At 38.4% G+C, this 18,054-nt stretch overlaps 1 protein-coding gene across 2 annotated transcripts; it reads left to right on the top strand.

Annotated features, from left to right (window-relative positions):
• Positions 1-3,863: 3,863 nt before the first annotated feature.
• On the top strand, positions 3,864-17,655 carry LOC139944373 (U4/U6 small nuclear ribonucleoprotein Prp31-like). 2 transcript variants are annotated; one of them, XR_011786951.1, is made up of 13 exons: positions 3,864-3,976; positions 6,149-6,397; positions 7,003-7,060; positions 7,378-7,461; positions 7,890-7,987; positions 8,638-8,796; positions 9,781-9,898; positions 10,445-10,602; positions 11,165-11,382; positions 12,394-12,595; positions 13,386-13,484; positions 14,504-15,310; positions 15,516-17,655. XR_011786951.1 is itself a non-coding variant. In XM_071941377.1 (12 exons), the coding sequence occupies exons 2-12, from the start codon at positions 6,221-6,223 to the stop codon at positions 14,612-14,614; spliced, it is 1,482 nt and encodes a 493-aa protein (XP_071797478.1). In that variant the 5' UTR covers positions 3,864-3,976; positions 6,149-6,220; the 3' UTR covers positions 14,615-15,377. The 2 variants fall into 2 exon arrangements, 1 of the variants encoding a protein (XP_071797478.1); XM_071941377.1 differs by lacking the exon at positions 15,516-17,655 and having other exon boundaries at positions 14,504-15,377.
• The last annotated feature ends 399 nt before the right edge of the window (positions 17,656-18,054 follow it).

Raw genomic sequence — 18,054 nt, 5'->3', positions numbered from 1 at the left:
AAGCCGAAGGAAAGCTTTGGCATACCAACAATAATTTTCTAACAATTGTTTTTGTCTTTATTCAAAATAAACACATGAGAAATGAATGTGTAGTCTTCTGACATGTACTTGTGTGTAATACCCTGCCTTGAAACGAAACAAATATTTGCCACAGCCACTCATCTCATAATTTTTACATGATTTTATTAAATTCAACTAAGTATGTATTTCCTTTTTGTATTCTTTCATTGGCCTGTTCCATTGGATACAAACCGATGGGTGTTCAAGATAGAAGGCCAAGTTGCAGAGCAGATGATTTCATCCTTCCAACGCATCAAAGTTCAGCTTTCATTAATGGCTCAAGACAATTTTGTGTGGTATTATCGTTTCTATTTGTGGAAAAAGGGAACAGTTAAAGAAGCTTGGTTTTTTTTTAAGCAGTTTCTGTAGTATCATTTACATGAACCTTTTTATATTAAAATAATGTGCAATTTCTTCTTGATACAAGATCCATACAAGTTGGACATGGACAATGTTGTACTGTTATGTATTGTTGTAAAAACGAATTGTACAAATGCATACATTTTCTTCTCATGTTTAGATTAAAGTTCCATACTTTTATGATGTATGTATGTACTTTGAATTGTTGAAATAACCTTTGGTGGAAAAAAATGCGTCTAGGGAGATTGGTACCACTTTCACTTTTTTTAAACTTCTTTTAACAAATAAAACAACTCGTCATCAAAGATATGTCAGCAATATAGTATGGTTTTATAATCCTCGTTATAATCAAATTTCAACATTACAGAAATAATAGTTAAAATAACTGCAACCACAACTTTGAAGAGGGATTGTTTCTTTGCATCATTTTAACCTTTTGTACAACGTATTTCCAATTGCAAATTAACAATGTTTTTTATAAACAACAATGGAATAATACGGTATTTGCCTAACATTAAAGAAATAAAGATTGTGCGAATAGACGCACCAAATGCAATAATAGCTTCCTCTGATTTAGTTTCAACTTTGTGTGTGAATCTTCGTTTCATTCACATTCTAGAGTTAAGTTTTTGAGGCAAAAGTTATTGTCAACGGTGGAGGAAGGGAGACAGTTTGTTACATCAAAGTTTTTAATGAAATTTTTCGATGCAAATTGTCAACCAATGGATCTCCATGTTCAGTGTACTTTTGTTTGTTTTATACAGCACTCATTAAGTTGACTGATATTTGGAAGGGCAAAGGAACTCCGCATAAATGTAACATAGAGGCAGGAAATATTGTATTTTCCTTCATCCATGGTTGTGATAAAAATCTTGATCAAAATTATTGAAGAACATGTTGCTGCGTTTATGCGCATGTATGTTTTTTGTTTATTACTAGATTTTGGTTCCTTTTTCATTGGAAAATGCAACTTCTGTTATTACAAACAAGAGAGGAAAGCCTAAAACCATTCGAACCGAAAAAGGCCTGTAACTTTAACGCTTTTCTGCATTTGAAGACAACTTGATTTTCAAAGATTCAAAATATTTATTGTCATGGTAACAGCATGAAATTTGTTTTCTCTGTGTTGGGCCTATAAGGAGAATCTAATACAAGTAGAGGCATAAAAACAATAGACAACAAGAATATATTTATAAAATTAAAGTAATAGAAAGGGGGATAATACAGATCATAAAATACACAATAATCAACAAATTTTAAAAATGCACCACGTTATCTCGACCAACTATTGTTACAAAGGTTAATATTGCGCTAGGTAGAAAACGAGTTCTTAAAACTGTTGGTCTTGAGACATAGTTGTCGGACCCTGCCTGAGTGGTTCTGAAAAAATTGATGGTTAAAACTTATTAAACTGAGTCATAATGTAATCTTCCATGATTTCTTGCATGCTCTTATAGAGTCTGCTCCAATAATCCTGCTGGCCTTTTTGGGGATGCGCTGGAGTTTCTTACAATTTGCCTGGGAGAGTGAATTATACCAACAAATACAACAGAAACTTAAGATAGATTGAAGATATTCAACATACACGATACATTCCTTACTGTCGAGATTATTATGGATCGGTAAGAATGTCAATGTCACGGTAAATAGTTGCGTGGTTTCAATGAAATTGCTTCACTGACAACTTTTCAAAAGTTTCCACTAGTCACAAACTTTCAAACCAATATTGATATAAACTCAATTTATTTATGGATTTAAGTTAGCCAGTAAAGTAAAGTTTAATTCATGCCGTGTCATTTTTAATTTGTATACATTTACCTAAGACGACTCTCCTAACTGAAAAGCGCAATCGAGTTTTAAAACAGTATCCAGTGTGGTGATTTAAAAGTTGAGTTGATTTATATTATTAAAAACAGGTAAGCCCTATCTATTTCCTTTCATCTATTACACCCAAGCCCTGCTTAAAGTCGCAATTGAGTTATTGCTTGACATGACAACACTTTGCTAGAGGTTAAACACTGTACAAACGGTTTTTAATTATCAGGAAAGAAAGAAACTGTTATTCAACGTAACAATAATTACTACCAAAGCCTACATCTTATAAATATTCAAGTAAAAGTCACAATAATGACTTACATTTCATTTGAACTATAGCCCCCCTAATACAACTATCATGACTTGTTATCTATCATAGCAGTTTTTCGTAAGTGAGATATACCGGTTAGTAATAATTGTTACGATTAATGCTTACTCGGTAGTGATATTCCTGGTAATTATTATAACTTTGTGTTCCCGTAGTTTCCTGTCTTTTCAAAGCCCCTACGTAATTAATTGTCAGTGCTAAAAAGTATTGGTGTATTTTGAAATTGCTCGCGCCCGAACACTAAAACAAATTATTTAGATCTAAAAAGAACATAATTAGAAGGGCGTGGCCGGAACGGACCAAATTTTAATAAATGACTTTGTGTCTCGGTTTCTGTTCACAGTATTTGGGCTTATTATTGTTGCTTTCTTCTGAAAAGAAAAAGGTTTTTAAAAAGGGGGAATTTATATTATTGTTTATGCTTGTTCGTGTTCGTTTTAGCTCAATTATCTTTGATGGAATATATTTTTACAATAGCCAAGAGGTGACGAGAGACGAATAAGCCCCATTAGTTGTCAGGGTGCCACTGTAGGCCAAAAGTCATGCGCAAAACAGGGTTATCATTCCATGCCCTCAAATTCTGTTTAATAATATTGTTTTGGGGTCATGCAATTAATTGTGTCGCTAGGGGCCTATAACAATTTATCACAACCTGGGTGCTATGTGCTTCAGCTTTTGAGGAGATGTGATAAATGTAGGCTTTGAGGTTGGTCCTATTTGGCTTGGGAAGTGAAAAAGTGATCATACTTGCAGCGGTTTAGGAAAAAACACATTATTTGTCTGTGTTTTTTTTTTCCGGGGTATGGCCTAATTAGCAAAAATTACGAAAAGCTGACCTGCCAAAAATTGAAAAGAAATCAGACGTTTTATTAGTTGTACGAAAATATATTTGATTGGTTTTCAAGAGGTTCAGATACTTAAAATAGTTTTTAAAATAACTTTTGAATATTAATTAGCACAAGCATTGGTTGCGGCTATGAATCTATGAGCACCTTTTAGAGCTTTTTGGCGCCCTCCCGTGTTAACAAACTGAGATGCAAAACAATGGGTTGAACTTCTGCCTAAATGCATGATCATGAATATGCAAACCACACTGTTTATTTGGGAAATAGTGCGAACACAGGATAAGAAAAGCTCCATTCATGATCCAACCAGTAGACAGTTTACCCAAAGCAGTTACGTTACAAAATATGACGGGGTTGAACTTTAGATGGTTTAATACAGAAAATAGTATTGGCTCAAAAATATACACAACATTACGACTGCAAGAGACTAATCACAACTTGCGCATGCGTATTTTAATCACAACCATCCGTGGTTTAGTGTCAGTCGTTAGCTTTGCCTTTGGAAGTTTTGGAAGAAACACACTGAATGAGGAATTGGAATAAAGTCTCTACATACAGGCCAACATCTGTAAGTTAAATTGATAACGTTTAGAAGAATTTGTTTTGGATTTAAAATAATTATCAGACATTAATTCAGGGGGAAAATTGCAGAATTAAAACTTGTTTGTCCAGTTTCCGGACAGTTTGTACTCGCCAGTTCATCATGTTCATCCCAATGGAAACCAGTAATCTCGCCCCTAGTCCCAGTTGTGTTGGCCACACAAGTGGGGCTATCTCGCCCCCTGCAAAGTCACCCCCACAAAAGCGACCCCTGCAAAGTTGCCCCAGCAAGCTCCCTCCCTCCACTCCATGTACGTGTACAAAATCGCCCTCCCCCCTCCCTAAAAAAAGGCTAAACAAGGCTAAACTAACAATGTCGCCACACAAGCACAATGTTGCGTGCGTGTGACTTCGACGGCCAACCCGGATGCTTGGCCTCGCGTGTAGCGCCCATTCGTTTGTGCATGACGTCACCTTTGAACCCCGTGGACAACGGATTTTGGAAATCTTTGGAAAGCGCCGAAGAAGCCCGAAGACGTTTTTTTTGCGATGAGGGAGCACATGTTTACCCAAAATGAGATAACGATTACATCATCGTGTAGCCGATAAAATTCCGCACATGGTACATCTAGTCGCATAGCTTTTTGTCAGTGCTAATTCCCATACTTTTAAGATTAACTTGTGAAAATTTGGTGTAATTTGATAAATGTATTCTTCTCCCTCCGAGAGGTTTTGTTCAACCATTTCTTGCAAAGTTGTCCTAAATAGGCACGAATGTACATGTACCTTGCACGGTCTGCAAACCTCCCCATTGGTAGAGGGCACTCAGCATATAGTGCGCCCTCTTTTGCCATAGGCTGTGCGTTAAACTTGGCGTGGCAGATATGAAGAAAAACATAACAATTTAACTTGAACACAGGTACGTTTTTTGCACGATCCACTCTCATTAAAAACGGTATATCTCTGCAACCAAACATCCGATTTCAAAATTTTAAATTGATTTTTACTCCTTATAATACACCTTAAGAGACCACATCTTGTCAGAGAAAAAATCACCTGCATTAAATTTCACTGAACTTGCCTACTTATAAAGGGGTCACATATTTAGGGCTTTTTTAACGCTATACGTTTTTCAAATCGGTCCTACTCAATATACATTCATAATGCTTGTAACAAATTATTGAACGTAACTCAACAAAGGGAAATACAAGCATTATGAATGTATATTGTTTAGGACCGGGAATGCTTTAGGTGTACAGTACACAGGAAACTACAGTTCTGGCTGGCTAACGGTCGCAAAACTTTCACCCATCAACGCTGATTTGAAAAACGTATAGCGTTAAAAAAGCCTTAAATATGTGACCCCTATCTAGAAGTAAACCATTGCTACCTACTATCTAGATAGTTTAGCTGAATCAGTTTTATACTACTGATTGCTGACAGATCTCTAGCCTTGCTCAAGGCAGTCGAATTATTCACTCTGAAAAAAGACCGCCGCTGTTTAAAAATCCACCCGTATTCACTGTGCATAACATCGCACGACACGATGCCCCCGTACACTATCCCCATGCGGAGGCCGTCAGGCCGACAGCCTTGTAGGGTCTGTGTTGAAGCCACTGACCTCATTACTATAATAAGCGAAGAGTTCCCACAGTCAGCTCATTACCATAATGCCCGCGAAAGACGAGACATGTTTACATCACACACCACCACTACCGACGCATGATAGGGTCCAAAGGTCGTGATAAGGGAAGTGCGTGATTGGACGTCAAAATGAATAATTCATTTGCCTCACATCCTGTGTTGTCTGATAGCTCTGACGAACGATATACATATTCATGAGCTGCATACTAGCATATCCGAGAGCCCCCCCCCAATTTCGTCCACTTGTGGAATTTTTTCAATACAACACATTAAACCCGGAAGATACAGACCCGACAAGGCTGTCGGCCTGACGGCCTCCGCATGCGGTTAGTGGTACGAGTGCGATGACTTGTGTGAACAGTATTCGTACGATCTGACAGTGTGTATACGGGTGGGTCATGCGGTGTGATCGCACGCACCATACCACGAACAGGGTATACGGGTGGGTTTACAGCGGCGTCTTTTCGGAGCGAATAATGTGACTGCCTTGAGCAAGGCTAACAGATCTCAGGCCAAGTCAATGATTAATGTTTTTTTTTCACTGTATTTTATTTAGGCATTGTAAGACTATAGTTTGCATACTATAGTTTGCCCTGACTAGACCATCCAGCAGTAGCGGACACTCATCATGTCTCTTGCGGATGAGCTTCTGGCGGACTTGGAGGAGATTGCAGAGGAGGGGGAGGAGCTAGAGGCCATTAATGAGGAGGATGAAGACATTGAAGATGTACAAGATATCGCCATGGACATTGATACTAGGGTGGACTCGATCAAGTCTATTGCTAAGCTCAGACACAGCAAAGAGGTATGGGATGGACTAAAACGATTTGCCCTAGTCCACTGTTATGTTAAAGCCGTGCTACGTTTTCAAACTAACTGCTTCATGTCCGATTACAAGCATCCACATCGCCAAACTTTTCCAAACTGGCTTATGGTGATCATTTATAAATTGCCAGCCTTGTCCAAAGCTCTTTACGCAAGCACCGGCCCGCTGCTATGAATTCACGAACTGCATAGATACTTACTGCACGGTACATAAAAGTACTTGATACCGTGGAGTCGAAGCATGGTTTTTCGAGGTTGTTGTACCTCGTACAACGAGGCCGCAACTAGATCCACAACTGCATGCCTAACATATTTGTTCACTAAATTCTATTGACCTTGGGCCTTGCACTTCATTGCACCTTCATGGTGGAAAGGCTTGCCTCGTCATGTATTTTTGTCAAGCCGACTCTTTACAAGGGACTTTAAAAGACTCTTTTGCTTGAATCTTCTTCTTTTTGGGTAACAATCGCTTAAGACAATTCTTTTCATTGTTTCATATTTTGTTGTTCGCATAGAGGCTCCTTCATTATGTCCTAGATATAAATGTCTGATATTTATTATTTGTATGATTATTTTTTGTAATAGTTGGCAAACGTGATGACCCAGATTGAACACTTTCAAGAAAATCCTCGCAAAGAAGAAGGTAAGAGAATATCAAATAGACAAAGGCGTTTCAGTAATATTATCAGTGCAATGAGAGAGTGTCCTCTAGCTACTGGGCTAGCTCAGTGGTCAAGTGGTAAGACATACCTGCTCTAGCATCGCAAATGTTGTGGGTTTGAATCCTGCCCAAGTGATTTGCCCTTGTTTGTTTTTTTACATGGCTTTGGGGGGGGGGGGTGTTGCTGAGTGTGCAGCGCTTGATCCCCATTGATGTGGGGATGGGGGTAATAACATGTTATGTCCTATGACACCAATGCAAAACTGACATCTATTGTATTTTTGTTTTTATGTTTGCAGTGGTTGGTCCTGTAGAAGCTGATCCAGAGTATATGCTGATCGTTGAAGCTAATAACCTCAGTGTGGAGATTGATAATGAAATCAGTAAGACACAAATTACACAATCATTTATTTTGTTTTAATATTTGTTCGTTTTTTTTTATTCCGTTTTTTATTCTATTTTATGCTATTTTATTTTGTTAACTTTTTTTCTCTTTCTATTTTTTTCAATTACAAATCCGACAGCACAATAAGCATTAGCGCAAGTAACAGGATAAATTGGAAAATGTGGGAGACTTTTCTTAAAATGTGCATGTGTAACTATAGCTTTGATTTTAATAGATACATTTGCATCGGGGATGAAGAATATTCATTTTGGTTTTACCCATATACCCGATGTGTGTTTAGCACTGTATACTCGGTACTTACCCGAGTTCTGTACAAAAAAAATCAGGTAAAAAGCTTTGATTTAATTTCCACAAAATTAACGGTAGTGTTTTTATTCAAAATTGTTTGTTGTTTTCTTCCAACAGATATTATTCACAAATTTGTAAGAGACAACTATCAAAAACGGTTCCCTGAGCTGGAATCACTGGTCCCAACACCCCAAGAATACCTCAGAACAGTTCGGGTAAAGTTTTAATTATTTGTGATGTTAATGTCATACATACGCCAATAAAAACGACAAACCTGCCAACTCTCCATTGCCTCTGCAGAAAGCCCCTGAAAATAAACCAATCTTTTTATGTTCCAATGAAAACAAATGAATATATCCTAGATTAATAATATTTTTCTTAATATCTCACAAATGTTTGCACAGAATTTCCTTGATTGAAGGATGCAAATGTTGGCAGCCTGAAGGCACTGGACACATTTGGTAATTCTTCAAAATATATATTAAAACATACAAACTTACTTGGTAGCGAGCAATGGAGAGCTGTTGATAGTACAAAACATTGTTAGAAACGGCTCCCTCGGAAGTAACATTTTGTTCTTAAAGAGAGGTAACTTCTCACCAAAATATTTGAATCTGAGAAAGACTACACGCATGAATCCTTTCTTAGGCATCTAAAAAACAATCATTTATGCAATGGGGGGATTTGGTCTTCCAATATTTTCTTGCAACTTTGATGACCAATTGAGCCCAAATATGCACATTTGCTTATTGGTCTTTGACAGTTAATTACCAAACGTGTCCAGTACCTTTATGTGTATAACCCCAAACAATTGTCCTTTGATTTCAGAATGTTTTAGTTTGCAGTTTTATCTTTGTTTCTTCAGGAACTTGGCAACACCCTTGATAACACCAAGACAAATGAACAGCTCCAAGCCATCTTGACCAATGCTGTGATAATGGTTGTGAGTGTATCAGCCTCTACTACTCAGGGGACTGAGCTATCGGACGAGGAACTAGCCACTGTCTTTGAAGCTTGTGATATGGTAAGAGTCCAATATTGGAGTCATTGCATTTCTTATAGAGGAGATGGGCAGTCGCCAGACACACAAGGCCTGAAGGCCACTTCAAGGTGTGGGCTACAATTAGTTTTGTCCAGAGGCCGTTGCCACCTACTCCTAGGGCTGAAACAGGGTTACCCCTTTTACAGTCCATACGGATGTAGGCTTGGGTATCATCAGTCCGAAGCCTGGCCGGTAGAGCAGAAAGCACTACATTCCCAATTTTACGTAGCAAGTGTCACGAACGGGATTCGAGCCCACGCCCTACTGATCAATCACCAGAGCTTTAATCCGGTGCTCTTAACCGCTCGGCCATGACATAGCGCATGGTATGAAGGAGTTGAGGTAGAGGGTACCTGTTTGTTTTGCATAGAAATGACTACCATCTCCTTAATAGTCTGATGAAAAATTTGTTTAGTGGACGGTTGATGTTAGTTGACCACCTCGGCTTCAGATATAGAACCCATCATTACAAGTTACATCCAGGGCCCAATTTCACAAAGCTGTTACGCAGTAAATGCTACATGACAAATTTCTTTGTTGCAAACATTGAGTGGGGCACCAGTTGCACCAGTTTTCTGGGCTTAGCAGGTTTATGTGCTCACAGGTTTCATGAATTTGGGCCCTGGTCTGTGTCTTACCCTAGGATCCAAGTTTCTGTGTCATACCCTTGTAGTAATTGTATTATCTAAAGATAAGCATCTTTTATTTATCGTTGCAGTACCCGCTGCCAAAACATAAAACATCGGATTCGAACTGCCTCTAGCTACCATGCAATCTGGGTAGCCTAGTAAGACACTGCTCTAGAATTGCAAGGGTCGTGGGTTCGAATCCCACCCGAGTAACATGCCTGTGATATTTTTCACAGGACTCGGGAAAGTACTGAGTATACAGTGCTAACACACATCGGTGTATGGGTAAAAACCAAAATAAATAAATATCTAAAAAATTATGTTGTTTGATACACAGGCATTTGATTTGAATGAAGCCAAGTCAAGAATCCAAGCCTATGTAGAATCTCGTATGTCCTTCATTGCACCAAACCTGTCTGCTATAATCGGATCATCAACAGCGGCCAAGATCATGGGTAAGATCTTTTTAATGTGCTCTGGGCAGAAGTAAACAATGAGAATAGCTGTTTCTCCCCTTCTCTGTTCTCAAAGTTTGTTATTAAGGTATTATTTCACAGGGTTCTGAAAAAGTTTTCATTTTGACTTTTGAAAGTGTGCAGATACTGTGATTGGCTGCATATTGCGCCACATCACCTTGTCCATGGTGCTATGTAAAGTAAATGGTCTCATTACTTCAAGCTCTTCAATACCTTATCAAAAAGGAATGGGCTTATTGCCCTGGTGTTCCTGGTTTGATTGGCTGCATATTAAACTACATCAACTTGTGAACCATTTAAACCATAATGCTATGTAACGAAATAATTCACATACTTCAACACGTAGATCCACACACTTTTAAGGAAAACTACTGAGCGCTTTCAGACGCCCATCGTGAGTAGACAAGCGTTACATATGAACTGCATATTATTAACTTAATTATTATATGAGCGCTATATTTAAAAGCCACTATAATATTATTGTTATTATTATTACTATAAATTTTTTGGTTTGTTTTTGTTCAGGTGCTGCTGGAGGGTTAACCAATCTATCTAAGATGCCATCCTGTAATATCTTGGTCCTTGGAGCACAGCGTAAGACACTATCAGGCTTCTCTAGTGTAGCCACAAACCCACACACAGGTTACATCTACTACAGTGACATTGTACAAGCAACAAATCCTGTAAGTTCAATGAGTTAGTTTGTATGTCACTTCTAGGAATTAGAGCAAATGTTGTGGTGTGTCGTGACCACCCTTACTGCAAAGCTTAGATTGAATTTCATCCATGCATCATTTCAAATCATACTCATGTGCTCATATTCAACACTTTATGGAGACCAAGGACTAAACAAAAAAGGGGAAATAAAAAGACGGGTGAATTCTGAAGACTGGGTGCTCCACAAGGCAATTTGTGTACAAAGTCTTTGGGAAAGTAAGCAGGGACAAAGGAAACAACAACAGATTGCTCCACAAAGGGGCATTTTTTAGACAATTCCTGCATATCCTACTCACGTACATGTACATGGTGTTATTGCAAACCTTACTAGATTGCATCTCAACCATGCAAAGTTTCAAATCCTACTCTTGTACATAGTGTTACTGCAAACCTTACTAGATTGTATCTCCACCATGCAAAGTTTCAAATCCTACTCATGTACATATTGTTATTGCAAACATTACTAGATTGCATCTCCACCATGCAAAGTTTTGAATCCCAGTTTGTTATGTATGTTTTCCTGCCCAGGATTTGAGAAAGAAAGCAGCCCGCCTTGTTTCAGGGAAATGCACCCTAGCTGCACGAGTTGACAGCTTCCATGAAAGTCCTAATGCCACCATTGGTTTCAACCTTAAAGAGGATATTGACAACAGGTTAGCTAAGCTGCAGGAGCCTCCTCCACCCAAACAGGCTAAGGCGTTACCTGCACCTATCGACGTCAGCAGGAAAAAACGTGGTGGAAGAAGGTAAGTCTAGTTAAAGACACTGGACACTATTGGCAATTACTCAAAATAAATATTAACATAAAACCTTACTTGGTAACAATTAATTGGGAGATGTTGATAGTATACAACATTATGAGAAACGGCTCCCTCTGAAGTAACGTAGTTGTCGAGAAAGAAGTAATTTTCCACGAATTTGATTTCAAGACTTCATAATTCGATTTTGAGGTCTCGAAATCAAGCATCTGAAAGCACACAACGTTGTGTGACAAGGCTGTTTTTTTCTTTCATTGTTATCTTGCAACTTCAACGACTAATTGAACTCAAATTTTCACAGGTTTATTATTTTGTGCATAAGTTGAGTTACACCTAGTGAGAAGACTGGTCTTTGACTATTACCAATAGTGTCCAGTGTCTTCAAACTTTACTGTAATGTTTACTAAACCTTACATTGCACTGCTGAGTGATATAACCGAGATGTTAATTGCACCAACTCAAGTTCTGGGGTGTGTTCCACTTACGCAACCGTTGCAAACGTTGGTGCATGTTTACCAACAATTTTGAAGGGGAACAAGTTGTGAAGGCCAACAATGACAAACAGTAGCAACCATAGGCGAACGTACTTCTGAGGTGTTGGTGGTTGGTTTTTTATAACGGTGGGTACAACATGATAGCAGAACAGTAGGCAGACGTTACTATTTTCTTGTCACAAAAGTAAATTTGTGTGTTTTTGGTGGTTGTTAACGCAATCAGGTGGAGTTGAAATAACAAGTTAATGATTTGATGTCATGATGTTCAAAAGGCCTAAAATATACCTTCGCTACAGCAAAAACCACTACATACGATGTCGCCAACTTTATTACAGAGCACCACCATATTGGCATCGCGAAGTTTGCAACCAATTGTTCAAACGAAAACAACTTTGTGTACAGTTGCGATATATGTATGCGCAAGTGGAACACATCCTAGGTGTAAACAGATTGTGGATTTGTGACTTCTCAAAATTCCAATACTTTCTCATCCTGACCTTTCCAGAGTCCGCAAGATGAAAGAGAAGCTAGGAATGACAAGTATGCGCAAGGCGGCCAATCGCATGTCATTTGGTGAGATAGAGGATGATGCTTATCAAGAGGATCTGGGCTTCTCTTTAGGGCAAGTTGGCAAGGGTGGAACCGGAAGGATACGAGGTCCGACTGTCGATAATAAAACACAGGTCAAGATATCCAAGAGTCTTCAGGTAGGTTGACAGTTCAGGTTTCATCTTTGAACAATGACGCTTTACTCTCTTTGATTTCTCCATACTCTCTATTTTCTTTGATTGTAAATACCTTTATATACTCTGTCCGCTGTTACATTGTATATGCATTCTGTTTTGCTGTGTTAAGTGTTGACTGTAAAGTTTTTAAGTTGTTGGACATAAATATGAATTGAATTGAATTGAAAACCTGCCACCACAGCAAGCAGTTTAATTATTGATGTTCATACAAGATATCTGTCAAGAAAAAGCATAGACTCTTAAACTCTTTTGCACTAACGTTCATCTAACAGCGTTATAGTCGAGACCCGATACTCAGAGACCAAGACCAAGTCATGAAGGTTGGGGACCAGATGGTCAAGCCAAGACTTTGACAATAAAGGTTCTAGAAAAAGCATAGATTAAGCATCAGTTTAAGTGCTTTCATTGCCCATTGGTAGCTATATGCCTCTCTTAATATTCATGCATGACGTCATAATTCTAACCCAAAATGAGGTACAGGCGCACGCCCGCCACCACTTGAAGTGGCTGCGCGCCCCTATGGCCTCGTTTTGGAATAGAATTGTGTCATACTCATGCATAAATATTGAAAGAGGCAACTAGGATCCAAATGTGTCTCTTGAAACTGGCATGTACATGTACATGTATGCAGGGGTCTTGGGTCAGAGTCTCAAACTGAGTATGAAGTGCTAATCCCACATCAATATAGTGTATCCCAAAGTAAAACAATGTTAACATTTAATAGTAACACCTTCTGTTCTATTCTAAACAGCGCAAGTTACAGAGACAACAGACACATGGAGGGAAGTCAACGGTAAGAGGCCGTGAGACATCTGGTACAGCATCCAGTGTGGCGTTCACACCCCTACAGGTATGCTAGCTAATACAAATTAATTTTAATGATATCAAAGTCTTTTCATTTGATTTTGAAACTTTGCGTGGTGGAAATAATATAACTGGGTGGGGTTTGCGGTAGCACCATGTGAAAATCACTTTTGAGTAGCGTTTGTTCTGAAAGTTCTGATGGTTGACATTTCAATGTATCTCCTGAAGAGGATCACAGCATATTGAGTGATCAAAACATTGAGCTGTCGAACAGTGGTCCGTTTCAGAGAAAGAGATTTACACATGGTGCTACACCAAACCTTAACTAATTATCTCCAACCATGCAAAGTTTCAAACCCTACTTATTAAAAGTTAATGGAATATTTTCTATTTTGGGTTGAACAAAGTCAAATTTACAAGAGCTTGATTTGAACCTGAGACATCTGGACTAATGTACTTGAGCTTTACCAACTAAGGCTTGCATCTAACCTTTTGTAGGCAGTCTCCATAATGTGTCAATATCTTTGTTTGGGGTGCCAGTCAGAAGCCACCAACTCTGAAACTAACATATAACCATTCCTCGATTGAAGGGAAATATAGCTGTCTAAAATTGAGATACATATTTCTTATTTTAGTCTCTTTGTTTTGTAGATATCAGGCATTCAGTTTTAAGAAATTTAGTCAAGTTCTGGTTTCTTTAACCCTTTTAAGCCCTTTTCGCTCTGTTTTATTCCTGGGGGCGATCCCGTGGAAAAGCGGCCGGACCTTTCACACTTGGATCACTTTGCCCCTGATCTACCGAGGCAAATGGGCATACCCAAGCAACACTTGCTCCGGAGTAGGGTTAAGCGGTAAAACCCTGGGGTATTCTCTAAATGTCCAACCAGAACCCCGAGGAATAGGGACCTAGGCAGGAACTGTAAAACTGCACTGTGGGGTAGAAAAAGTCATGGGCCTTCCCAGGGGTGTAAGCGACACAGTGGGACGAGGGCTTTAATCTGCAATTTGTTTTGTGTAGTTGTGATTAAATTATAACCCCTGCATTTTGTCATTTTTTTTTTTTAGGGTCTGGAAATTGTGAATCCGCATGCAGCAGAGAAGAAGAACTCGGAGGAAAATGTCGGATATTTCTCAACAACGACAGGATTTAAGAAAGTAATGTCTGCCGCAAAGTGATTTAAGAGAGAACCTCTTGTTGTATTGAACAATCCAAAGTTGACCAACTATTTGGAACTATTTAACAACACAGATTGCATGTATGCTGGCATGACTGTGCACAGAACTAACTACATACTGTGGATATTCACTACATGACTTTGTATTGCTGGCTGGCATAGTGTATCTATCACTCAAAACCATGTAGATGATGTTTGTCATGCAGTAGGAGGGTTGACTGTGTACTTTATAGATGTATTCGCCACATGATATCATAGTACGGATATGTATCGTCATGCAGTAGGAGGATTGACTGAGTACTTTATAGATGCATTCGCCACATGATATCATAGTACGGATATGAATCGGTCAGGTAGTAGGAGGGTTGACTTTGTGCTGTGTAAATGCATTTACTACTTGATATCAGATTGCCTTTGGAAGCTGATGTCGCTACACATAGTAGCAAGCTATGCCTTCTGTGTCCTCATGGAATAGATCTTCGGCATACTATCACCATCTTGGCCATGTTCCTTGTATCCCGTAACAGTAATGAATGTTAATATTAAAAAGGAACCAGACTATTTATCCTTCCAGCCTCGGTTTAGTTACATGAATGGGACAAAATCAAATCTATACAAGAGCAACTTACCCTTCTTTTGATGATCAAGTTTTTTCTTGCTAACTTTGATTTGGGCCCAATTTCATAGTGATTCTTAAGTAGCAGAAAGTGCTTAAAGGAACACGTTGCCTTGGATCGGTCGAGTTGGTCTAATAAAAGCGTTTGAAACCGAAAGTGTTATGAAATGCATATGGTTAGAAAGATGTTTTAAAAGTAGAATATAATTATCCACTCAAGTATCACTCGAAATTGCACGGTTTTCCTTTTACGTCGCAAACTATCACGGTCGGCCATTTATGGGAGTCAAAATGTTGACTCCCATAAATGGCCGACCGTGTTAGTCGACAGGGTAAAAAGAAAACCACACAATTTCGAGGAATATTTGTGCAGGTCATTGTATTCTACTTTTACAATATCTTTCTAACCATATACATTTTACAACAAACGGTTACAGAACGATTTTCAAAGACCAACTCGACCGATCCAAGGCAACGTGTTCCTTTAATAATTTTCTTCTGTGCAAAAATGAGCAGGATATTATTTTATTGATTAGCTGCGAATTATATTTCTTCTGAAAAAAATATCAAAAATGCTGAAGTTCATGGCAATGCTTGCTGCGAAATTCTGCGCTCACAGCTATTCTGTTAAGCGCAGATGTCTGTGCTTACCGCCCTTAGAATCATGCACCTTAAATGGCACAAAGGTGGACAATTTTGTTGACTTTTGTGATTAGTGCCTTGAAATTTTGCCTAGGTTTGGACAAACCTATGTCGTCTTGAGGGCAATTAATATTAAGTCGTACAAAACAAAATAAATCTATTTTGTACAAAGAAGATGTTATTGTACTTGGGGTCTATGTTTTTTTTTGAAGGCTTGCATAGATAGGTTTAATTTTTATTGTTTCCACCTGAGACGGTGTGACCACTGGTACCAGTTGTTCAACAGAAATCTGTAAACTTATTTGTGAGGGCAAGGATTTTGTTTTGCCCAAAACCGGAAAACATTGTAATGCCCTACTTATAAGCATTTGTAATTAATAGGCCTTAAGGCCAAATGTTTAAAAAAATACCAGTTGATCGTCCCCTCCCTTATCCTTTTTTGAGGCGCATCCTTTTTTTTAATATTTTTTATTTTACATTTTTTTGTCTTGATTAACTTATAAATTTGTTACATAAGTAAGTGGTGACTTTAAACTGAAGAATTGTCGGCTAGTTTGAATTAAAATGCTTGGCGGCCACCTTCGAAAGAAATATAATAAAAAAATAATAAAAAAGGCCCTCATCCTCCTCTTTTGGGGAAAATCCGGACGGATCAACTGGTATTTTTTTAAACTTGGCCAATCTTGATACAATTTCATTTCCAAAAGATCAACTTTGCAGTCATTTACTACAATTTTGTCCTTTTTCAGAGTTTTTTTATTTTGGGTAAATTTCCCTGACAAAAAACATTCCATAAAGTTTACACTGTTGCAACTGGGGCCCACTCGTTTTGTGCTTTAGCAGAGAATTTGTCAAGCAGTATTTTCGGTATATATTTCGTTTGGGGTAAAAGATGGGCCCTGGGCCCAGTTTCACAAAGCATGGAAGTGTACAAACTTGTTAAGGACTGAAGTATTTTGCTTAGCAGAAATAGGTTACCAGCCAAAATAGCATAGTTTACATTGCTGCAACTGGTACTCCACTCAATGCTTGCCTAGCACAAAAAAATTGCTGATGAGGTCTATAGCAATAGGGATGAATCTTGTTATAAATAAAACTTAATGCAAATGATCCTGTACTGTCAAGGATTCGATGAAGGATTGTGTATTACTGCAATCAGAATAAACAAGTTATTCAATTATTTTGTTGTACAGTAACATTGATATAAGCCTTGAAGTTCTTAATGCCTTGTACATGAGCTCTAGAGACGAACATTTCTTGTGATTGTTAAATCCCTGTAGGGGATATTGTTCCATTCTGAAAAGCAATGTCAATGCCACAGCATAAGATGTCTCTATAATCAACCCGGCAAAATAAATATCCTCACCCTTTAGATTCATGTCCATTTTATTACCAAATAGTATTTATCATCTGACTCACTGCTGGGCCAAAATTTGTCAAAATTTTAAAGATGAAAAGCTGAGTGTCTGATATGGCAGGAACATATTCACCAGGCCTGAACCTTCAGTAAGTAGAATTCATGTTTGGAAAGAATTTTAGTGATAAAATTAAGCAATTGCGATAAACTGGCTGTGGTAACAAACAACAATTACCCCAAACTTTCAAGTATGGTGTTGTGGTGCTGCATATCCATGCACATTGCAGACGATTTTTTTTTTTTTCAGATATGTTTTTCCCTCGAAAAGTAAGTCAATTGTTGAAAGTATGCATTTTCTGCTGAAAATATCCCAGTTATGCACACACAAATTCTTTTAAACACAAGTATTAGCACAATAAAATTATGCACTCGCCATTGTACATTGTGTAGAATTTGTTTAAAGTTTCTGTTTATGGGGTTGTAAAATGTAGCATTTCAAATGGAGGGGGGACACCCCACCCCCTGCCTCCCCCCCCCCCATTACCCCTCCCCCCTCTTCTTTACGCCACTGGATATTATTTGATGGGGCGGAGTGGTCTTATACTCTATGGGCGGGGTCAAACTGGGTTTTTTTACGCGCACCCGGTACCGAGTGTGCTACCCTGACGTTGCATCGTGCAAACGAAATACCTACAAACTGGAGGATCTGTCTAAATAAAAAAAATGACCTTTGATCCAGTCTGGATCCCATTATTAATGCAACGCTATTGATACGGTAAATATTGAAGGGAGCCTAACTATTATGCCGGTAAATTAAATTTACGAT

This window comes from Asterias amurensis, chromosome 11 (genome assembly GCF_032118995.1).
Source record: "Asterias amurensis chromosome 11, ASM3211899v1".
Lineage (NCBI taxonomy): Eukaryota > Metazoa > Echinodermata > Asteroidea > Forcipulatida > Asteriidae > Asterias > Asterias amurensis.
This window is presented reverse-complemented; position numbering and strand designations above follow the sequence as displayed.